This window comes from Diadema setosum, chromosome 17 (genome assembly GCF_964275005.1).
Source record: "Diadema setosum chromosome 17, eeDiaSeto1, whole genome shotgun sequence".
Classification (NCBI taxonomy): Eukaryota; Metazoa; Echinodermata; class Echinoidea; order Diadematoida; family Diadematidae; genus Diadema; species Diadema setosum.
In genome coordinates, this window is record NC_092701.1 from 18,332,094 (window position 1) to 18,357,158 (window position 25,065).

Below are 25,065 nucleotides of genomic sequence, written 5' to 3' on the forward strand. Positions count from 1 at the left end.
CTGGGAGATGATTGTTCCAATCCTTATGGGATTCATTCAAGAGTTCATTGTATATCTATTGTTGTGTGAAAATGATTTGCTTCAGAACGGTCTCATATTCAAGTAATGTGCAGATTTATGCTCCGTCACTGACCAGGGACGCTAACCTGGAAGCATTAAACTGCACATTACTTGAATATGAGACCATTCTGAAGCAAATCATTTTCACACAACAATAGATATACTATGAACTCTTGAATGAATCCCATAAGGATTGGAACAATCATCTCCCAGCATTTCCACTGATTCCCACTGATCAGTTACTAGCCTTCCCCTTTAAACGTCTTTGCAATAAATAAAAACAAAACATACAACAGATTCGTGTTTGATTGATCTTTTGTTTGTATCTCTCTTATTAGAAACCAGGTATCTTTCAAGCAGGTTCATTCATCCATTGAACTCGACAACCTATAGAGGATCCCGATACATTTTTTTTAGAGCATTGCTTAATTAATTATCAATCGAGCCGTAAAGGGTATCCGATGAAGTTTTTTTCTCTGCTTCAGAAATTACTTATTTGTAGATAACGGGTTAGAAAATAACTTTCCTTGCATCTTTTGAATTCTTTCTTCAAGAGAGAGAGAGAGAGAGAGAGAAAGTTGCATTGCATAGGAGCATGACACACTAAAAATTCTAGCAATATCAATTTGTAGAAAAAATTCATAATCAATAACGAATAACGTCATAACATTACAAAAAACATAATTTATCTTGAAAATTTGCATATTCGCATTCTTTATTACATTATATACATATACATATGTATAAATAAATATATATATATATATATTACTTGATGACTTTGTGAATGGAGTTTTATACACGTAGTTGCTAATTATTTACGCAATGAATAATTGCATAAATTTTGTGAAGGCCTTGATTCAATGAGAGAGATGACATGACATCATTCAATGTGCCCATACAATGTACTTCCTATAATATGATATTGTTAACAGTTTGTAAGAAATACAATCTACAAAATGTATGAACGAATGGATGTATAATGATAGAAACAATGCCTTGAATACTTTGCAATGTGCCGTAAAAATCACACACACAAATGTAGAAATGGAAATGTGTAATCTACTGAAAATCAAAGCTTCACTCATGGACCACTCGAAAAAACAATATGTTAATGTATCACATACACCCAAAATATTTATCTCTTTACAGTTAGAGCATTTTATAGCCCATACATATATATATGTATATATATATATATATATATATATATATGTATATATATATATATATTATATATATATATATATACTTGATAAAGGTAACGTAAAATATATTTTAGATAGTACTTTTCTAGGTTTACATGAACAACTTAAACGATTCCTTAAAAGGGATTGTATAGTTTTGGTTGAGACCTAATTACATGTTTCTAACATTTTTTCGAAACCTCTTATGAAATCATAAAGCAATTCCAAGAGGAATTCGACGTTTATTTGAAGAAAATTGGTTTTGAAATGGCTGAACTATCTAAAACAGAGCAATCCTAATGAACAATCACTTTGTTTTACTTTGTATGTCTCAGCCATTCCAAAACAGATTTTCATCAAATAAACTTTGAATTCCTCTTAGAATTGTATGCTCTTTACCACTAGTATCTCATAAGTGGTTTCTTGGTATCTCACAAAATGTTAAAAGCCCGGCCAATTCTCATCTCCACCAATACGATACCACTCCTTTAAACTGTTATCTAATCTATTACAGACCTTTTTTTTTTCTCTCTCTGATCTTTTTTTCCCCCTCTTTAACCTTCACGTGTGTTGTAATGTCATTACATGTTGGGTTCTGTTGGATACACATTGTAAGTAACTTGTGAATCACTGTACGGATTTTCCACTTTTGCCGCAATGGCTAGATTTTAAGAGAAGTACATGTATATTGTTTCTTTGATTTTGTTTGTTTGATTTATTTTTCTTCTTACACAATTTCATGTAAATCAAGATTCTTCTCAGTAAAATCACATAAAACATCAGCATACAGATTACGATGTACATGATTCGAAGAAGGAAAATAAATGTGTAAATTAATTTCATTAACAAAATCTATATCGTATTACCAAATTTCCGATTACTTGAGAAATTATGCGGACAAAGGACTGCCACTATACGTATGCATTGATAAGCAAAATCTTGAACACGTGGCAGCCCAAGGAACCTACATAATCTACATAATACACATATTATATTCATATTCTGATTAATCGTGCCAAACGCCTTGGAGAAGTCTATGAAGAATGATGCCTATTGTAGGCCTTATGTGGAAATGTCTTAAAGGGAGGCAGTCCTGAGATTTTCACTGTAATGATAAGAAGAGTAAAAATATAACCTTTCACCAGTTTATACGCGTGGAAATGAAAAACTGTCTCCGTATACGCGATTTTTGAAAAATAATTCCTGCAAGCGATCGTGTAAGAGCCTGTAAAAAGATGCTACGTCATGCATGCCCTACTCACCAAGTTAACAGCCGTGCCTCTAAAAACCAATTTAAGTGTTGAAATGATCAGTTGTAATTTTATCATAAAATGTGAAAGTATGTGATTTTATTATTTCAAACAAAATATTTCAAGCTTAGTTATAAATAATTCATGAAAGTTTAATATTGCTAACATAAATTTATATGTATTTTTAAATCAAATATACCATGAACTTGACATATATAGGCACGGTCCTTTTCTAGCTTCCGTCCGTGTTGCATACTTCTGCCTACAAACCACTCTCGCGCGCGAATTCTTACCATACTAATTAAATGTACACAGTACTCCGTCTAGCTGAGTTTGGCGTTCAAACCGAAGATAACCTGTGCATAAGAGAGTCGAATTCTTCAAAGAATATATCGTTTGTATCTCGATATTTCTGTAAGTACTCGGATATCGCCTTTCCTCGGAAAAAAAAAAAAAAAATGACGTCTGCCGGGCAGGGTAAACACAGGGGGTCGTAGGGATATGATTTCGCTCCACTTTGCCGTGCATGTCAAGTCGGCACTGGCAGCAGCTAGCTCAGTGGCACTGTACTGCAGTCCAACCCCGGCTGCAGCCCCACCGTAAATGAAATATAGCTAGCCACTTTCCTTACCTCTCTACGCCTTTTTTTCCTCGGTTCTCTTCGAAGTCGATGCTCGAGGTGTTTCTGTTTTATAACTCATGTGAGCAAATATGGACTTGATTGCATCTGGCTTCAGGAGTTTTCTCGGTTTATAACCGAGGGCCACAGCCTGCCGGTCCACAACATTGCTTCTCAAATGGTCCACGCACAGGTAGGTCACAACACGATATCGAGATTTTGTAGGCCCTAAGTTTTTTATGTTCGGCTTCGTTGTACCGAGATTTCTCAGCCATACAGCTCACCTTTCACGATACTTTTGTGGGTCTAGGACGGAAAAAAGGATTTTCCTGGGAAATTTTCTGCACGATTCGAGCAAAACTACTGCTTGACACATCAGCATGATGTAAGATAGCCCGACCAGACGACGCTGAATGCGGTCGCCCCTCTAGTGTACTAGTAGGCCTGTGTAGAACCGTTTCTACCTACAATTTGTACGTACTAGAACATGCATGCGCGGCGACAGGTAGGGCTGCAGCTGCGCTTGTAATAGACTGGAAAAGTGCGAAGGGCAAACCGCGTACGGGGTATCTACCGTAGATATAGTTCTACCGTCCACACGTGTACTGTGCGAATATATGATACACAACACATACACACACACACAGTACGTAGAAACAATGTCAAATACTAGTAGCCACCGACTTCTTCATGCATCCGGGTAACTAGGGAGCGTACGGATAACGAGCAGAACACGGCTGGGAAGAGTTGTGCCTCGGTGACGTCTGACTCTCCGCCAGGACTTGCTCATTAGCATATTCACCATGCAGATTCACACTTTTTCAACCAAAATTTACGAGCTTATTTGGTGATTTGATAGTTTGTTTTTGGTGAAAGTAGTTCATTGGAGGTACCAACAACAACATATTTTTTATAAAATTCGTGAGGACTGCCTAACTTTAAGTGCATGTATAACTTTCTCAACAATTATTAATGTATAGAGCGTCTGCTGTGATGTGATTTTCTCTAAATCTATTAAAATTGGAAGCTTGAAAAAAAACCACATCGTTTTTATAAAGACATTTTGCAGTTCCAATATACGCGTATTATTACTCTTTAAAAAGATGTTATAAATCAAAATTGAAAAGTGACAAATTGACAAAATTGACAATCTTGTGAATAGGAATTTTGTTGTAAGCGAAAAAAATATAATATGTCTGTGAAAAGTTTCATTCATCCAGGTAAAGTAGATCATGAAGTATATGGACTTACTTGAATTTTGAAGTAGCGACTCCAAAGCTACAAGTAAGTCCAGTTGACAGTTTGATTAATATTGTTAGACAGTCCAATTGATATGTTGTAAAGTATTTTGCAAAGTTTATTAGATTCTTTGTCCTTATTTTACCTGTTTTTGTCATTTCATTAAAATGAAAGTGTATAATACATGTATAGGATAATGATTAAAGTTATTTGAAAGGACAACACCAGACTCGGGAGGTATAAAGGAGAATATTACATTTAGCGTTTCCACAAATGCTTGTGAGATATTTTGGGAACAACATAATACAGGGATAGCAGTTTTGAGGGAAAAGCCTGAATTCAGGCCCTTACAGTTTCAAAGTTCAGGCTTTTTAATGTACAAATGAGCTTCATTTAGATGCATTTCATGCCCTCTGTTTCACTGGAACTGGCATCTCTGATTATAAGATCAATAGTAAAGTCAGCGTCTAGGTTAGGGACAGTATACTCGTGGGTATCTACCTCATGGGATGATCCCATAATAACCTGGGCCCTGTTTCATAAAGCTGTTTGTAAAGTTACGAACAACTTACGAGCGACTGGTGATCAGTTCTGATGTGCTATACTTATCAGAATTTCCATAATTCAGCACAAGAACTGATCACCAGTCGCTCGTAAGTCGTTCGTAACTTTACGAACAGCTTTATGAAACACACCCCAGGTCTGTAAGTTCTTTCCAGGAATTGCTGCAGCGCTGTAGCTGAAAACATATAACGTGCTTGGTTAATATTGAGGAATGATCTATTTGCATGAGACCATGACAACCATAACATACTATAAGAAACTATAAGAACTGAACAAGTAGGTTTTAAAAGCTGCGGATGCTTGCAGCAAGCAGTGGGTGTCAGGCATTCAATATGTTAGGTTTTAAAGTTAAACACTACAGCAACACATCCATACTTAAAAACTCCTGAATTTACAGTATAAATCAAAACATTCTATGAAATTCATACAGAAAGTAGATAACATATCAAATATCTTGATATTTTTTTTTTTTTATTTTTTTTTTTTATCCGAGACAACTTCATTTGACTCTTTCCTGAGCTGGGCTTTTTTCTTTCTTTCAATCTTAAAAAAGGTACTGGTGGCGACTGATCATATAAGTCAACAGAACTGAGTACTTAAGAATTAGACTTTGATGCTAATTTATTCGCATTTTTGCTCACAAAAGTCAGCTAAATAAGCTGTAAGACTCAGTGAAATGTCTGTTCGAGCACCAGAACTCACAGGGCTTAAGCGTATCAATGATTAACTTACATATCCAGAAAATAGGTATGTATATTGTTTACATGTACAGTACAGGCCAAAAAATTGGGGCCACCCTCAGATTTAAAAGAAAATCATACAAAACACTGTATTCTGCATTTATTCAAATATTTTGATACTGAATGGGCTATGGTAGTTCCATTACATCACACAAGCATGTTTCCAACCGGTTTTGAGTGCACTTCTGTGAACCCCAGTCGGTTTTCGTAATATATTCAAATTTTATGCATACCTTTTAAGCAAAGGTTGTTTTTGACAACCTGAAAGCTTGTCCGAGGCTTGTCTGACTTAGCAACAAATTGTGCAAACAGGATTCTAGCAATTGAATTTCATGTAAAAAGAGCAGGTTAAAGGAATAGCTCATCTCAATAATTTTCCTGGGAATGAAATATCCATAAATCTGAATTCAATAGGAAAATGGTCTATTCCAGTCCCTTTATGGAGGCCTAAGTGACTCTGTCTGGAAGGGTAGCTGCAAAAGAACCACTCCTTTGCCCAGTCAACAAGAGTAAAAGACTGTTTTGGGCCAAGAAACACAAAAATTGGACTGTTGGTAATTGGAAGAAGGTCATTTGGACTGATGAGAGCAATTTCCAGTTATTTGGAACAAACAGAAGAGTATATGTGAGGCGACAGGAGACAGAACATATTGTGAAGCATGGTGGAGGATCAGTGATGGTCTGGGGATGTTTTGGAGGAGAAAGGGCCAGAGACTTGGTTCAGGTCAGAGGAAACATGAACAAAGAGCATTACCCCATTTACTTCAGAGGCATGCAATTCCATCTGGCTTAAGAGTCATTGGTCAAAACTTCATCCTGCAACAAGACAATGATCCGAAACATTCATCTAAGCTTTGCCAGAACTTAATTCGTTCAAAAGAAGAGCAGAATGTCTTGAAGAACATAATTTGGCCACCCCAGTCTCCACACCTTTCCCCTATAGAACTGGCATGGGATGAACTTGATAGGCAGGTCCGCTGCTCCTCCCCCAGCAATGAAAAACAGATGTTTGAATGCTTAAAGTCAGCATGGGAATCTAAGTGTTATGTCTGCATCTTACTTTAAAAAAAAACACAAACTTTTAGATTGCATGCCAAGAATCTGTAAAGCAGTGATCAGGGCACATGGAGGGTATTTTGATGAATCCAAAGTGTGAGCGAAAAAAATCTCCTCAAAATGGGTAATTAAGCTATAATTCATGTTGGAAACATGCTTGTATGATGTAATGGAACTGACTTAGCCCATTCAGTATCAGTACATTTGAATGAAATACAGAACACAGTATTTTTGTATGATTTTCTTTTAAATCTGAGGGTGGCCCCAAACTTTTGGCCTGTGCTGTACATAGCATAATCATGTTTGTGAATCGAATCTGACCGGTGAGTAGAGTTCACAAACATACTTCTTCACCTGGAAAATAAAGCTGCAAAACTGGTGATGTTTTCAACTTTTTTTTCCTGAGGAAATGGACGAACTCTACAATGACACAACATGTAGATGATAATCTGTGTGAGTTGTGACGAGATGACATGATCGTATAGTGCAGTCTAAGTACAACCAAAAGTGTAAAAAAAAAAAAAAATTGAATTTCTGTGTATCTCATCAAGTATTTGCTATTGCATGTCTCATGTTTCGTGAAATCAGCCCGAAAGTGATATAAAGTGTATAGTTTTCGTCAGTACTTTAGTTTGAATTGTCACAACACTGACAGTATAATGAGGCCACCTTTATGAAGTAGAATGTATATGTAGTACGCAAATCAGGACGCTATAGCGGTACTATACGCTGGTAATTCTCTCTGTTATGAGACATTTCCATTCCCCAATCTCGCTGCCACTTTTCCGTCCAGGCACACTAACTGGAAGACCATCGTTACTATCTGAGTTGAAAGATTTCTCAATAGTCTTTTGATCAATCGCGGAATATCGTCGACCAACTCTCTGGAACAAGATAAATCGATCCCTTGCAAAGAGTCTCTGGTATACAATGGCAAGACCAAAGAGGGTCGTGGAGGCAAGAAAGATTCCAACATTCCCATAATACGCCATCTGGTAGGAGCCAGTCTTATCAACACTCTCACCTGAAATATTTAGAAAATGGACAAAGGTAAAAACGTGAGTTCACTAATCAATTATCACAAAATGCCTCGAAAGAAACAACAAATTTAATTGCACTTGGCAGATATCATATGATATCGTTCATAGTCGACATGATTACATGACGTACTGTCCACGTCCATTGGGTTTAAATGTATTTTCATATTACATTAAATACCGCTTACTGGTAAAGTCTTGCATACTGAATTAGAATTAATCCAAACATTTCATTGTGCACTCTTTTTCTTGTGACTAAAACTTTTTCAGGTGACTAAAACGTGCGTTGAGAAAGCGACTTTTTGAACTTCGTCAAGGCACCTTATCTTCACCATCAAAGAACGTGGGAAAATCTTAACAATTCGCCTTCTTAACGCTGGGTGTTATTCTTGTCTTGGAAAGGAACCTTCGCGTGTTTCAAAAATAGCCTTCTTACAGCACAGTTCAGCTTCCCTCATTAGAATCGCGATTTCTTTGAAAACCTGGATTAGCCGCTTACCGAATACCGCCGCTAGTGTTCCACCCAAACCAAATGCTACCTCCATTACTGCCCACGTCTGCAGCCGGTACTCGTCCCGGAAGATCTGCTCACCAAGAGAGTGTGGTAGGGAGTCGAGAGAAGCCAGTACGAATATCCCTTGCACTGTTTGACAGATACAAAAAGAGAGTGATAGTGATAACTAAGTATGACATAGATAGATGAATAGATGACACTAACTTCTTTTCTCTGGTAGCCCGTTCGAGGTACTGAAATCTTTGAATATATACACGGCAAAAACATCGGTGTTAGATTTAACAGCACGGGTGTTAAATCTAACACTAATCAAGTGTCAATAGAGGACCACACCCACAGGTGTAGAAAGTATGTTGTGATGGTGTTGAAAAGTGTTCACCTGGCACTTCATGGTGTTAATTTGATATCGCTGGTGTTACTGTCAAGGGTATAACACCCGCCCAGCTTCAATAGGAGACCACACCAACTGGTGTTACTCTGGTGTAAATGTGTTTAACCCTGTTTTAAAAAATCAAATACTTTATCGGAAAATTCTTGATCGTCTTGAAGTTCAAAATCAACAAGAAAAACAGTAACTAAGAAACTACCCGGAGGTGTTGATCTAATACCACAAATGAACACCGAAAATTTAACACCAGTTCAGTGTTTCATATTTAACACTGTTTGTTTTTGCAGTGTATATATATATATATATCAGCATAGTATCATATGTATATGGGGAAGAGTGAGAAAAAAATTCTTTATATGAGTCTGTTTGTGTGATTTAAGTTTTGTGTTTCTGTGCTTTATTGAGGCTTTCTCTGTGGTTTTTCTTCCACCCCTTTAAAGTTGGCCAATCATAAACCAGTTACATAAGTATATCACTTCAGTCCTTGCCCATTTCACATATTTTTCAAACCATTTCACCGTAGTACAAACAACAATTTGTTTATAAATGCATTTATATCGCACAACTCGCTTATTGACTTGCATGTGCAAAATTAATAATCATATTTTCGTTCGATAATGTAAATAGCAAGGGCAAAGAAAACACTTTTATCGACTTCTAACGTAAAATCTTCTTCTGGCAAAGTTTCAGGAATATCGTGGAACAAGTTTATCATTTATTGTCGGGAATTCAAGTAGTGAATAAAACAACTGCTATGCTACCAGTGGAGTATCGGGGGGGGGGGGGCAAGGAGGCACGAAAAAGCGAAAAAAACGAAGAAGAAGAAGAAGAAGAAGAAGAAAACACCTCTCCCGGACGGGTGGGGGAGGGAGAATGGGGGGGGGGGCAGAAAACCAAATCAAACAAGATAAAAACAAAACATGATGACGCCTACAAAATGACAATGTTTATTGTGTTCACACCAGAATTCCACGTTTTGTAAGCTGAAATATAAAAATTTTCGGCTCGCTCGCTGCGCTCGCTCGCCAAAATTTATTTTAAAAAAGATAAGAACAAAACGTGATGATGACGCGGACAAAATGAAAATGTCTACTGTGTTCACACATGTCATTCTATATTTAGCAGGCAAAATGTTACACGGAGCAGCGGCTGCAATTTCTTTCGTTCTGAAGTGATCGCCGATTAGATCAGAAGAGGACGCCAACGGTTTCGAACATACGACTAAAACGTAATGATGACGCGGAAATATACAAAATTTCGGCTCACTCGCCCGTACTAATTTAGAGTATTTTTTCAAGTCCTCGGTTTGTTGGTATAAATCGTTATCTATAAGGCCGTCACTATATCTTGATTAGAATTGTAAGATTTAATAAGCAAAAAATGACAAGAATTCCATGTTTGTAAGCTGAAATACAAAAATTTTCGGCTCGTTCGCTGCGCTCGCTCGCCAAATTCATCAAACTTTATTACATTTAAATCACCCTCAAAAGACCCTTTTAAGTGCTTGAAAAAGCATATCATGTGGACTTTTTTTAAGTCCCTACCGGGATGGGGTTGGGGTTGAACACTTTTTCAGAAATTAGGGGCGCAATTTTCGCGCTTGCCCCGGGCGCCGTTTTCCCTAGATACGCCACTGTATGCTACCAACATTTATACAAATTTCTTACATATCTCATTAACTTGTATATATCGTACACTTTTGTGGTACCCGTATTCAACCCAACTAATTGTCCAATTACTGACTTAACTGACTGCTAATCAGTTACAGAGCTAAAGTATCAGGCACGATCTTTAAAAAAAACCCGCAATAACAAAACAAAAACTGGCTGAATTCCGTCATGATTCCTTGTTCAAGCCCCCTTAATGAGCTTTTAATATTGTAGACTGTTGATATCCAATCGCTAATTCCGTGACTGTCTTCTGTACCTGTTGCCTGAAAGAAAATGTACGGCTTCGACGGCGTAATCTGTGTCAACACGAACATGAGAAGGGCGCCAATGCAATTTGCCCCCATGAGAATGAAGATCTTCGGGATGGGCAGACGATCAGTGACCACTCCCAGTACGATCTTCCCGACGATTTCCGTCGAGCCCATCGTCACCATGACCATAGTTGCTGTCATCTTCGAGAATCCCGACGAAATCGTCATGTTGACCTATGATGTCAACGGTTGAAAATTAATGTATTAAAATTAACTATAAAGGTAGTGTCAGGAAAAAAAAAAGTAAAAAGAAAGCGACAATTTCATTTCTATGAGATCCCTTCAAAAACAGTTGTAGAATCTCAGAGTTTCACATGTGTTAATGAAATATAAAATTGCGCCAGTCTTATTGAGCTCATTTCTCATACTGCTGTTTAACGATTCCGACTGCCTCTGTCTAAACATTTAAGTCATAAGGTTTCAGACGGCGGCAAATCCACAATTTCTGGCCATGAATTGTAGAAAAAAAAATATAAGATACGTTTGAGAAACGTCTGCTTAAGTATGAATTACTTCTTTATTCAATTCAGCTCACAGAACATCGAACGCCTGGTCAGAATCATATCTCTATGAGTATGTGTAAAGAACAAAGTATAGCTGAAAAACGTGTGAAATACGTGTACTGTATCCATATTCAGTTAGCGTCTTGCAAAATGCCAAGCTCCGTCCATCCAGGGAGGTGGCTTCAATACAAAAACAATGGCTCATGGACAATCCACATTGATCGTTCTAAAATGACATCGTTCCCAAATGTTATTTGGGATCATACATATCATGCCAGCTAAGAGAAATGTTACTGACAGGCAAGATCAAAGGCAATGGAACAATGGAGCAAAATTAGCACCAGCAAGGCATGCCCATCTATAAGCCTCCTACCTTTCCTTCGCATAGAGAAGAATCTCCAAAAATATACTCGGATGTCCCAGAGGAGGTCCAAGAGGTTCCACAGGATGATGTCCCAACACCAGAAGGGATACAATTTTACTAATAGGGGCACGATCACAGACAGCGCGAAAGAAAGAGAAGAAGCCCAGGGAGGCCTTCAAGCTAAAGGACCATGCAGGAGGAACTAGGGGACCATGGTGAGTGGGTTCAAGAAAATCGCCTCGTTGTATTTTCATTATCAAAATTTATCATTGTGAGCAGGTCATTCTATTAAGTCAGGTAAATGTATTCATGGAGATTGTATGAAATTGTAGATTGTAATTATAATTGCAATTAAGAGTCCGTTTTGTGATGCGGGAACTTTATAAATGTGTGAAAAGTCCTTTGTGATGTTCACCTGCAATGGTATTTACCTATATGAACATGAATTTGTCAAATTAGAGTACAATTCACTTCATGTGGGGTGACATTTCTGTAAGAGTGAGGACAAATCTGATTTAAGGGGAATTTGACCCATTACATAATGTCATCAGAAAGGTCACCAGGAATATAAACTATTACATTGTAACATCAAAAAGATCACTAGGTTTGTCACCCATAGCACTTGGAAGTAGAGGAGCAAATGAGTTAGAGGTATATAACACATTGTCCAAACTTGCGGATGGGTCCATTTCTGCCCGTCTGGCCGTTGCCATGACGTTTCTTGAATTAATCTTTAACTTTAATTATTCATCTGTAACTTTTATATATACGTTTTGACCGTCTATGTGATTAGACGCTTCTCTATTCGTATCTATCCGTTTTTTTTTTCCCGTTACAAGGACTGTTCTTTTTTCTCGTCTGAGATCAGGCGCTCATTATATTCGTTTAAGTGAATGTTTCTTGAACGTTATTCACCTGTTTTAGCAAGTGTCACTGGTCAAAGGAAATAATATATGGTGCAATCCGTGGCGAGAGGCGGACGAACGGTCCGCCTACCCAACAGCAATTGAGATTCCGCCCGAATAACAAAGAAAATTGCAAAACATCGCCAGAGTAACAAGTATGAGAGCCGCCAATCGCGATTTGGCCGTTTCAAACTAGCTATGGGCATGTCCGAAGTTTAAAACGGCTACTGCCGTCTGTCAAAGTCTAGTTATACGTCTGTAAACAAGATGAAAAACGCAGGAAAATTCAATAAACATACTCCTTTGTTTTTGCAGACTTGATCGCTAAATGGCGTAGTGGGACAGTAGCTTGAAGTATTGTTAAAACAATATTGAGACCGAGATGTCACAGCAGTACACGTCTCCAAAGTTTCCCTATGGACCTTCTACACATTACCTTTTTAACGTGGACTGACCAAAGGATTGATTGCCTGGTATGTTCATCATAGCTGATTGCCTTGAAGTGGTGATATGTGTCCTATACAGGAGAGCATTATTGATGCAACCTAATTGCTTAAACTGCTTATTATATGGTTTATGTCAAGTGGATACCGTTTCAAAACCTGCGAATCTATATATTGAATAACCTAAATACGGTTGTTTGATTTCCATCACAACATTTACTGTCTCAATGATTTCATTGAGATTAGATTTAACTTTTTAAACAGACGACGTCCCCTACTGAAAAAAACCCTCTACGTTATGTAGTTCTGGGAAGAGCAGTGATGCATTGTATATATAGTTTACTTTGCATCTGAAAGGATTTACACTATTGAATTGTGATCATAATAATGAAGTTCCTGTCGTTGAAAAGGAAAGTAGTCCTTTCAAAAATGAATTGCAAACTGTCGAAGTTACATCATATGTCAAGATTTGTTACCGTGCTGAAGTAGGCAAATGAGAGAGCTACAGCTGCCGTTAGGTAGCCCAGCTGGATCAGATACAGTTCCGGCATTCTCATGATCTCGAGTCCATGGAGCCACGTGCGGGGTTTCCCAGTCTGTCTGTCAGCGGTACCCTTCAAAGAGTCGGCTGGCGAAGGTGCTCCTCTTATAGATTCGTGAAGTCCTTCTGAGGTACGATCAAACCGGCGTGGTTTATCACCATCAAGTTCAAGTTCAATCATAGTTTATTTCCAATCAAAGAAAATCAAAACGTAATGCAAAGTATACATATCATAAAATGATATTGTCTACACTTTTACAAAAGGTTCATGTAATATACGAAATAAATTATATACATCAACATATGTACAATAATCAGAAGGAACGATGCGTATACATGTATACTTCGCGAGCTTTCAGAAAATAACTTCAATTTTGGAAAATAGCGATCCACAAAAAAGCAAAGCTTGTAGGACGTGGATCCCTAGATAATTGATGAGTAAGCAATATATTGTTCAAGTTTGTTTTATTATTTTCTTACAGCATTTATATTAAATATAGATTACTTAAGTCGTTTGTAAAAATATAGCTATACGCTGGCTTCGACAATAATAGGAAATAAGTATCAATGCTAATGCCCAGACGGTGTTCATTGAACTGGTGTACCGGGAAAATATAAGAAGGACGACACACTCGTACAGACATTCAGTTACCCACACACATATACGACGCGAGACAGTACCGAGAAGAGAGAACAGTATCATTGCCCTGGAGTTTATATTCATGACTCTCTCTAGAGCCGCAGTTTTGATGGAATGGATGGACGGAGTTCTCTGCCATTGCCTCTTTTTCTAGAAACGTCCTCGATTTACAGCTGTCCACTTTGTCATTGCAAATACCTTGATCGCTGACGGGAAAGGATCCCATCTTCAGCTTAGTTCTCTGTGGAACTACATAGTTACTACTGCTGTCCTCCAAGGACTGTTCTCGCTCAAATTCTTTGACCTTGCAGACATGATCATCTTCAAGGCCATCTACCTCAAGACGGGATGTTCGCTGGCATGGCTCCCCTGGAGCTGGAGTGAACGTTGGGATACAGAAACATCCAACCAAGGCAATAATTCCCGACATGACCCTCATCATTCCACGCCAACCGAACCGGTTGATGAGGGCGTAGACGACTGGGTTAAAGATCAGCACACCTAACAAAGAATCCAAAGATGATTAAGTTGAGGATACATCATTTCATTCTTCATCAATGGATACGTGTTCTAATCATTCTCAAAGGAAAATAGTTTGCAAATCAAAAACACACGCAAAAGATAAAAGGCTATGGTAAAATGAAGTGCAGAAAGCACCAGAGCCCTCGTAAAAATTTCTGATCCCGAACAATGTGTATTATTAGGAAGTCAATGGATTCCGCAAAGCTTCTAAATATTGATGAATGTCGTGATAGAAAACTTTCAAAGACAGTATAAAAAAATCGGGACAATAATGAGGACAGAAAATGTTGCAGGATGCCGGATGGTGGAAGCTTTCGACTTTCGGTCTTCTTCAATTTCAGCTTCAGAGCATACAACATATTTAGCAATTGCAAAACATTCAACAATGTATAACTGTAAGTAGATATATTTAATGGGTATATGTTACATACAGGCATATCATACAGTAAAAGTACTAAACACATATCATAACTTAACTTAATAATGTATTTACCTGCTTCTGTCCTCATTATTGTCCCGATTATAATACTTCCTAAGATGACAGAGGCGTACGGTACGAGTATCAGCATCATCCCACTACATATATATATATATATATATATATATATATATATATATATAATACATATATACAGGGCTCGACAGACACCAACGGTGGCCCGGGGGCCCGGGGCCACCAAAAAACGCACATCGGGCCATCCAAAAAAAAAAGTCGGATGTTTGCCTTTACTTTGGGAAATGAACAGCGGTAACAATCGGCTCCGTAAGATGCTAAAATAAATGTCAGATGTTTGCTTTTAATTCTGGAAATGAATAACGGTAATATTCGACTCCGTATGATACTAAAATGTCAGATGTTTGCTTATACTTTTCAAAATGAATAACGGTAAGATTCAGCTCCGTACAGTGCTAAAATCAATGTCAGAAATTTGATTTTGCGTTCGGAAATGAGTAAGGATAACATTCGGCTTCGGAAGATGCTAAAATAAATAATGTCGAATGTTTGCTTTGACATTCGGAAATAAATAACAATGATATTCAACCCCGTACGATGATAAGATAAATGCCGGATGTTTACTTTTACGTTCGAAAGTAAATAGCAATAACATTCGGCTCCGGAAGATGCTAAAATAAATGTCCAATTTTGCTTTGACTTTCGGAATGAATAACAATAATATTAAACTCCGTACGATGATAAAATAAATGCCGGATGTTTGCTTTTACGTTCGAAAGTAAATAGCAATAACATTCAGCTCCGGAAGATGCTAAAATAAATGTTGAATGATCCCTTTGACGTTCGGAAATGAATAACAATATTATTCAACTCCGTACGATGATGAAATAAATGTCCGATGTTTGTTTTTATGTTCAAAAGTAAATAGCAATAACATTCAGCTCCGGAAGATGATAAAATAAATGTCAAATGTTTGCTTTGACGTTCGGAAATGAATAACAATAATATTCAACTCCGTATAGATGATAAAATACGTTCGAACAAGGGCGTACCGAGGGGGGGGGGGGGGGGTGTTTTGGGTGTTCAAACACCCCCTTTGCCAAAAGGGGGGTGTTTAAGGTGTTCAAACACCCCCCTTGGGCAAAAGGGAGGTGTTTGAGCTATTCAACACCCCTCTTCAGCAATGCTTAGATGTTGACAAATGAAAGAAAAGCTGTCTTTACCGCTTTTATTTCCGTTTTGAATTCCGCCTTTCCTTTCTTTTGCGTTCATTTTCTCTCTCTCTCTCTCTCTCTCTCTCTCTTCCTTGTTTTAATGTTTGTGTGGATGATGATACATTATGGAGTTACATAATATCATACGCACTAAAGAACTCGTGTACAGTACGTGTTAATACTACGTTACTGCACCGCGCGCGAAGCTGACGCGCAAACAGTAGACATTCCCGATCCCTGCTTTGCTTTCTGGCCGAATCGCGAAGATACATTGCGCATAATAATCACCGTTTACCGGTATTATACCGTACGCGGTACCGTAAATTGTGTATGATGCGTAATATTATGTGTGTACAATGCATGCTGCGCTGCAGCCTATAAATATATGCACATTGCATGCTAAGTCAGTAGTATCAACTACCAACAGTGGCGTATCGGGGGGGGGGGGGGCAAGGGGGCACGTGAAAAAAAAAAACGAGGAAAAAAAATAAAGAAGAAAATAGAAAATCTCGAAGGAGAAGGGGGGGGGGGGCAGAAAACCAAATCAAACAAGATAAAAACAAAACATGAATTCCATGAATTCCATGTTTTGTAACGCTGCAATATAAACATTTTCGGCTCTCTCGCTGCGCCCGCTCGCCAAAATTTATCAAAAAAACAAAACAAATCAAGAAGAACAAAACGTAATGATGACGTGGAAATATAAAAATTTCGGCTCACTCACTGGCACTCGTAGTAATTCAGAGTATTTTTCCAAGTCCTTAGTTTGTTGGCATAAGTGGTTATCTATGAAGCCGTCACTACATCCTGATTAGAATATTGTAAGATTTAATAACCAAAAAATGACAAGAATTCCATGTTTTGTAAGGTGAAATACAAAAATTGTCGGCTCGCTCGCTGCGCTCGCTCGCCAAAATTTATCAAAATTTATCAGATTTTATATCACCCTAAAAAAAAAAAACCTTTTAAGTGCTCGAAAAAGCATATCAAGTGGACTTTTTTTAAGTCCCTAACCGGGATGGGATTGGGGTTGAACACTGTTGGTATAAATCGTTATCTATAAGACCGTCACTATATCTTGATTAGAATTGTCATTGGAAGATTTATAACCATATATGACAAGAATTCCATGTTTTGTAAGCTGAAATACAAAAATTTTCGGCTCGCTCGCCAAAATTCTTCAATATCTATAACATTCAAAACACCCTCAAAAGACCCCTTCTATATAAGTGCTTGAAAAAGCACATCATGTGGACTTTTTTTAAGTCCCTACCGGGATGGGGTTGGACACTGTTGGTACAAATCGTTATCTATAAGGCCGTCACTATGATTAGAATTGTAATTCGAAGATTTAATAACCAAAAATGACAAGAATTCCATGTTATGTATAAAGCTGAAATATAAAAATTTTCGGCTCGCTTGCTGCGCTCGCTCGCCAAAATATATCAAAATTTAGGGTAGCCTATACAATTAAATCACCCTCAAAAGACCCCTCTTAAGTGCTTCAAAAAGCATTTATCATGAGGACTTTTTTAAAGTCCCTACCGGGATGGGGTTGGGGTTGAATACTTTTTCAGAAATTAGGGGCGCAATTTTCGCGCTTGCCACGGGCGCCGTTTTCCCTAGATACGCCACTGACTATATACCAAGTACAGTCAGTATAGTAGCCTACTGGAAGCAGCAAGCTCTGGAAGCTCTGGGAGGAGCAAGTTACTTGCTACTCAATGTAATTAGTAATAGCACATGGACTTGGTTAACCTTTAGTAATAGTAGATATGAATCTTTTCAATGACTGAAAGTTAAAACTGAAAGATAAATGAGTGTGAGTCTACAAATTGTGGTTGGATGACTTTATTGCGCCTAAAATTCATTAGATATCTAGGTCTAGGAACAGTGGCGTAACTAAGGGGGTTACTACGTGCCCCCCCCCCCCCCCCATCGTGCCCCCCCCCATCCGCTGATTAAGAAAAAAAAAGAAAAAAAAAAAGAAAAAAACCTACGAAAATGGTAATTCAAGGGTTAGTAAACTGCTTTTGAAATCGATATGAAAGGATAATCAAGAAAAAAAACGAAGATATTTTTCTAAGATTTCTTTTAACCATATAATTAAAGAGGTATAACATTGTTCAAAAAGCCCGGAAACGACAAAAGATTGTGATTCAGCGTGATTCCTGGTTGGCATTTTGAATACAAGCAGGATGTGCGCAGTGTACTCAGAATATCGGAATGGCAAAAAGAGTCGCTGCAATGTTGCGCAATGTTTGATAGGTTGTACACATATATTATGCTATCAAAGCTTGATCATTGATTTTGCAGTGTTGTTTTACATACTAGTCTATGCCTTGCATTGCCAATAATAAGACTTGACCTTGGCTATTTCCTAACTTTTCCATCTATATGAAACACACACACTCACAAACACAAACAAATTAGGGGATGCTCTATATAAAGTGCAGATTATGGACATCCTTCTCCCGCTTGGTCACTTCGACGCCCCCTCGCTGGTCATACCTCCCCCAATCATGAACATAAACCGACACCCTTGACTACCAGTGGCGGATCCAGGGGGCGCACCGGGCGTCCCCTCCCTCCAATGCGAAAAAAATATACATGTAGCTACAAACGACAGTTTTTGGACGGTAAAATGTCAAAATTTTCAAGCTCGTTCGCTTCGCTCGCTCGCATTTTAACCGTTATGCCATTCTCCTGATGTTACTGCCAGTAATTGCCAGCAGTTGCGCCCGGTGCGCCCCCCCCCCCCCCCGAATTTCCAAAGCGAAAAAATATAGCTACAAACGGCAGTTTCGGGACTGTAAAATGTCAAAATTTTCAAGCTCGCTCGCTTCGCTCGCTCGCATTTAACGTTATGCAATTCTCCTGATGTTGCTGTCAGTAATTGCCAGCAGTTGCGCCCGGTGCACCCCCTCCCCTTAATTTCTAAAGCTAAAAAATATAGCTGCCAACGGCAGTTTGGGGACTTAAAATGTCAAAATTTTCAAGCTCGCTCGCTTCGCTCGCTCGCATTTAATCGTTATGCCATTCTCCTGATGTTACTGCCAGCAACTGCCAGCAGTTGCACCCGGTGCAACCCCCTTATTTTCCAAAGCAAATACTATATATATATATATTATATACATATAAAAACGGCAGTTTGGGGACTGTAAAATGTCAAAATTTTCAAGCTCGCTCGCTTCGCTCGCTCGCATTTAACGTTATGCAATTCTCCTGATGTTGCTGTCAGTAATTGCCAGCAGTTGCGCCCGGTGCACCCCTCCCCTTAATTTCTAAAGCTAAAAAATATAGCTGCCAACGGCAGTTTGGGGACTTAAAATGTCAAAATTTTCAAGCTCGCTCGCTTCGCTCGCTCGCGTTTAATCGCCAGCAACTGCCAGCAGTTGCACCCGGTGCAACCCTCTTAATTTCCAAAGCAAATATATATATATATATATATATATATATATATATATATATAGCTACAAACGGCAGTTTGGGGACTGTAAAATGTCAAAATTTTCAAGCTCGCTCGCTTCGCTCGCTCGCATTTAATCGTTATGCAATTCTCCTGATGTTGTTGTCAGTAATTGCCAGCAGTTGCGCCCGGTGCGCCCCATCCCCTTAATTTCTAAAGCGAAAAAATATAGCTACAAACGGCAGTTTGGGGTAATGTCAAAATTTTCAAGCTCGCTCGCTTCGCTCGCTCGCATTTTATCGTTATGCAATTCTCCTGATGTTGCTGTTAGTAATTGCCAGCAGTTGCGCCCGGTGCACCCCCTCCCCTTAATTTCTAAAGCGAAAAAATATAGCTGCCAACGGCAGTTTGGGGACTTAAAATGTCACTGAAAGATAAATGAGTGTGAGTCTACAAATTGTGGTTGGATGACTTTATTGTGCCTAAAATTCATTAGATATCTAGGTCTAGGAACAGTGGCGTAACTAAGGGGGTTACTACGTGCCCCCCCCCCCATCGTGCCCCCCCCCATCCGCTGATTAAGAAAAAAAGGAAAAAAAAAGAAAAAAACCTACGAAAATGGTAATTCAAGGGTTAGTAAACTGCTTTTGAAATCGATATGAAAGGATAATCAAGAAAAAAAACGAAGATATTTTTCTAAGATTTCTTTTAACCATATAATTAAAGAGGTATAACATTGTTCAAAAAGCCCGGAAAATTTTCAAGCTCGCTCGCTTCGCTCGCTCGCATTTAATCGTTATGCCATTCTCCTGATGTTACTGCCAGCAACTGCCAGCAGTTGCACCCGGTGCAACCCCCTTAATTTCCAATATATATAATTATATACATATAAAAACGGCAGTTTGGGGACTGTAAAATGTCAAAGTTTTCAAGCTCGCTCGCTCCGCTCGCTCGCATTTAATTGTACAGTTATGCAATTCTGATGTTGCTTCCATGAGGTGCGCCCCCCCCCCATGTCTTGACCCACGGTACGCCACTGAACACCCCCCTCTAAAAAATCCTGGGTACGCCTATGCGTTCGAAAGTAAATAGCAAAAACATTCGGCTCCGGAAGATGCAAAAAAATAAATGTCAGACGATTACTTTTACGTTTGGAAGTGAATAGCAGTAACATTCTGCTCCATACGATGCTAAAATAAATGTCGGATATTTGCTATTACATTTCGAAATGAATAACAGTAACATTCAGCTGCGTTTGATGGTAAAATAAATGTCGGGTGTCTGCCTTGACGTTAAAAAAAAAAAAAAAAAAAAAAAAAAACCCAGTAACATTCAGCTCCGCGTATACGATGCTAAAATAATTGCAAGATGATTCATTTCACTTTCGGAAGTGGACAGCAGTAACATTCGGCTCCGAACAATAATAAAATAAATGTCGGATGTTTGCTTTTAAATTTGGAAATGAATAACGGTAATATTCTGCTCCGTACGATGCTAAAATAAATAACAGATTGTCGCTTTTACATTTGGAAATGAATAACAGATTGTTGCTTTTACATTTGGAAATGATAAACGGTATTAATCGGCTCAGTTAGATGCTATAACAATTAGCGGATGTTTGCTTTCACATTCGGAAATGAATAAGGATAACATTCGGCTCTGTAAGGAGCTAAGATACTAGTAAATGTTGGATGATTGCTTTTACAATCAGAAATGAATAACGGTAAATTTCGGCTCTTTACAATGCTAAAACAAATGTCGGATGTTTACATAATGTCTGCAAATGCTCCTACTTTCTAATTTCAAACGTAAGTTTTGACCACCTTAATAGGCATCAACTTTTATAATAATCTATAAGCCTATTTGCCAAATCTTAGAACTCAGAATAACGGTAAGATGATTGAATTTTCTATTCAGTCATTTTGAACATGAGTACCTGTATCACTTCAGTAATACTTAATATTCATTTTTCTTTGTTTAGTAGGACCGATTTATTTTTTCTTATCGTTTTTCTTGATTTTTTTCGGGCCACCAAAAAATAAATATCAATGATTTTGGTGGCCTGATCGGGCCACCAAAAACAAAAGTTAGTGTGGAGCCCTGATATATATATCTATCTATCTATATATATATATATATATATATATACATATATATATATATATATATATATATATATATATATATATATATAGATACATACGCGGAGGCCGGGCCTCTAAGATTTTATGTCAAGCCACCAAAGTTCGAAAACATTCGTCACCAACATTTGAAATTTCAAGATGTTTAATCATGGCCCGAACGAGCCCCCCCCCCCCAAAAAAAAGGAAAAAAAAAAAGAAAAAAATACTTAGTACTGAGCCCTGATAAAGATCCCTTATACAGTTTATGCTTCTTTATAACAAAAGCTACGTTTGACTTTACCGATATTAAAAGCAGATGACACTACCGCAAATGTCAGTGAGCGATGGGTATTCGGGAAGTAGCCGAGTGGACAGTTGACAGCACAGCACAAAATGAAACTGCTTCCTACTCCGTAGAGACAGCTGTAGGAAAAGAACATAACGGAGATTCCCGGAGCGAACGAAGTCGTGATCGAGGCAACGGCACAGAAGGTGACGCCCAGGCAGCCGGCAAGGCGGTATCCTAGTTTTGCGGTAAGCGGTGAGGTGAACAGACACGCCACCATCGTCATTCCATATGAAAGTGTTCCAACATAGCCTGAAAAGACATCACAAGCTACAATATTGTCAACAATATAGGGCCTACATAAACTATTACAACTTCAGTAATCACGTGTGGTAATACAAGCAAGGTGAAGAAATTGTGGTCGGCTATTTGCCGGCCACCGCGTCATGCTATAAAACATTATTTTTTCTCAGGACAAAAAAAAAAAAAAAAAAATCATTCCATAGATATATTCTATCATAATGAAACTAAATCATATTCTATGATATATTACAATGCGAGACCTAGCACTATAAATTTTTCGAACTCAGGACACGATATTTGGTAATGATAACTATATGGGGACCGGTACGTGGCTCGGAGTGCGTATACGAGGAAATGTATGTCAAGTTCCGGACACAAGCTCTTTTACTCCTTTTATACCCCTCCGACTCTGGCTCGGGCCAGGCCGAGCTAAGTAGTACAATTTTGAGTTTAGGAATGGGTCAGGCCAAAGTGGTGCGAACCAGGAGTGGACTATTTTGGCGACGCTGAAGCTAGCACCAGGCGCGGCCCATGACAGGTTCGGACCTGGTGCCAATCGAAGAGTTTATGAACGATAGAAGCGCCAGCTAGGCTCGGGCCAAAATTCCTTGCACGGTCAAAGGTCATCATATCTTGGCCGTACCGCGTTCAGTTACCATGGTAGTTATCCCTGTCGCGGTCGAGATTGCGAATGGGTCATCGTAAAAATGGCGCGGCTCTGCCATACTAATGCCGCTTCCAAAAAGTCATGCATTTTTGGCCCGCTCCTGGTCCGGGCTAATAGCCCGCGTCAAGCAGGAAAAATTGCGGTCAGTAACTATAGCAGAGCCGCGCTTCTTTTACAAAGATCCATTCATAAACTCGGTCATGTAAGGGATAACTGCCATGGTAACTGAACGCGTCATGGACAGAGCGGAAGTGCATTTTCGAGCGATAATTGATGTGCGTGCCGCGCGCTTGTGAGCTGAGCAGCGAAAGCTGTGACCTCTGACCGTGAAAGGAATTTTGGCCCGCGCCTGGCGCTGCTATCGTTCATAGACTCTTCAATCAGCGCCAGGACCGCGCCTGGTCCGCACCTGGTGCTAGCTGCAGCAGCGCCAAAATAGTCTACACCTGGCGCGGGCCACTTTGGCCCCCACCCATTCATAAACTCAAAATTTTCGAGTCGGACCGCTCCTGGTCCGCTCCTGGTCCGAGCCAAGAGGGTTACTGAAAGGGGCATTATTGAACGCAATTTTGACTACTTGGCGAGGGCCAAACTAGCTCAGGCCAGGAGCTGGCCAAAAATGCACGAGACACTGAAATTGGTTTTTGATTGGAGACTAATAATTGTGCAATATCCGACTCCTAGAAAAGGCACATTTAAAAGCACCTCCTACAAAAATAAAAGTAGAACAAATACAAAGAGGATTACATTTTCCTCATAAAAGTCCCTTATAGAAATCCTTTGTAAAATTTTCTTTACAATTATTGTTGAATGAAATGACATGTCTGTGCAAAAATGGTCACTTTTAAAGCTACAGCCCTCACAAAAAAAGTAAAACAACAACAACCAATTGCAACTGATTGACAAATTGCCCTACATCGACGTAACAACCAATGTTCTCATGTCTTCTTCGTATCTCCCACGAGTGACATTTACAACACAGTCGAGAGTAAATGTAATTTACTGACGTGCGGGCATGGGATAGAAGTTTGCTGGCTCTTTATGGCCGCGAGAAGTAATAAACGATAAGAGACCATACAAAATACAAAAGGCTATTATGCGACCGCGCACTTACCCTTCCCAGCTTCATTAACTTCATTGAATTTTGGGAAAAAAAGGCTATCTCGCCAAGTAGCTACAGTGAGGGTAACGCAAGAAATAACACTTTTACCCGTTTCGGTCACTCCGCTGCCGAAGTCGTCCATGAGGGCGACCATGAGGAGACCAAAGGAATACAGGAAGCCGAAGGAGACGGCGATGAGCATGGACGAGGCGATGACCACCAACCAACTCCACTTGGCCTGAAGAGCAGACCTCCATTTGGTCAAGCAACCCATGGTGATATCGCACGAGATATCGCACTGAGCCAGTCTAGAGTGGGTTGTTTTACATGTAAATGATTTTGCTTCCGTCCCTGCAACATAGCACCTCCTTGCTTTTCAAAGAATGAGATAACAAATAAAATCCTACATTTTCCTTCAAGACATAATTATAACGCATCTGACAAAAGCAGAACGAAATCGAAAAAGAAAGAAAATCAGAATGCTTGAATGTAAATCATCTTATGTTATCCCACATGACACACAATTGTTCAGACATCGTTAGTCCGGTTCCTATGATGACGTTTATTACAGGACATGTAATCTGTTATATGGATTTCCGTAGAAATCAGGGGATGCGGCAATGAGATCGACTCACTTAATTTTGAACAAAATAATCGATTATTCGTCATCACATGGTTTTAATAACGCGAAACACCAGTCCATTTGACAATGGCAAAGGAATGTTACCGCGGATGTGTTAACGGGTACTGTCGCGGTAATGTCGGGGTAATGCCGCGGTAATTACCACAACTAGCCTGGGTAAAATTAGGCAAAAGATACCGCGACAACGTCTGAGCAACAGTTTGCTGGGACCATTTGAACAGGCACGGTTAAAAAAAACAACAACAAAGAATTACCCGGATGCTACCCGGACATTGTCTCGGTAACTCTGTTTGAAAGTCTCTGTTAAAGGG

The 25,065-nt window shown here is 39.0% G+C and overlaps 1 protein-coding gene across 1 annotated transcript; it reads right to left on the reverse strand.

Annotated features, from left to right (window-relative positions):
* Positions 1-7,437: 7,437 nt before the first annotated feature.
* On the reverse strand, positions 7,438-24,385 carry LOC140241264 (uncharacterized). Its single transcript, XM_072321011.1, has 7 exons — positions 24,220-24,385; positions 22,055-22,351; positions 14,086-14,532; positions 13,327-13,562; positions 10,581-10,809; positions 8,252-8,395; positions 7,438-7,739 (listed from the first exon to the last, which is right to left on the reverse strand). Exons 1-7 carry the CDS (start codon positions 24,383-24,385, stop codon positions 7,438-7,440), a joined length of 1,821 nt encoding a protein of 606 aa, XP_072177112.1.
* Positions 24,386-25,065: the final 680 nt, after the last annotated feature.

Bases quoted from the DNA above. Each gene is read 5' to 3' on its own strand.
- LOC140241264 (XM_072321011.1), bottom strand. From the start codon at position 24,385: ATGGGTTGCTTGACCAAATGGAGGTCTGCTCTTCAGGCCAAGTGGAGT. The intron at 14,533-22,054 runs GTAAAGTCAAAC...ATTCTTTGTTAG, and splicing joins GTCATCTGCTTTTAATATCG to GTGTGCTGATCTTTAACCCA. The intron at 10,810-13,326 runs GTAACAAATCTT...TTGACATCATAG, and splicing joins CATTTGCCTACTTCAGCACG to GTCAACATGACGATTTCGTC.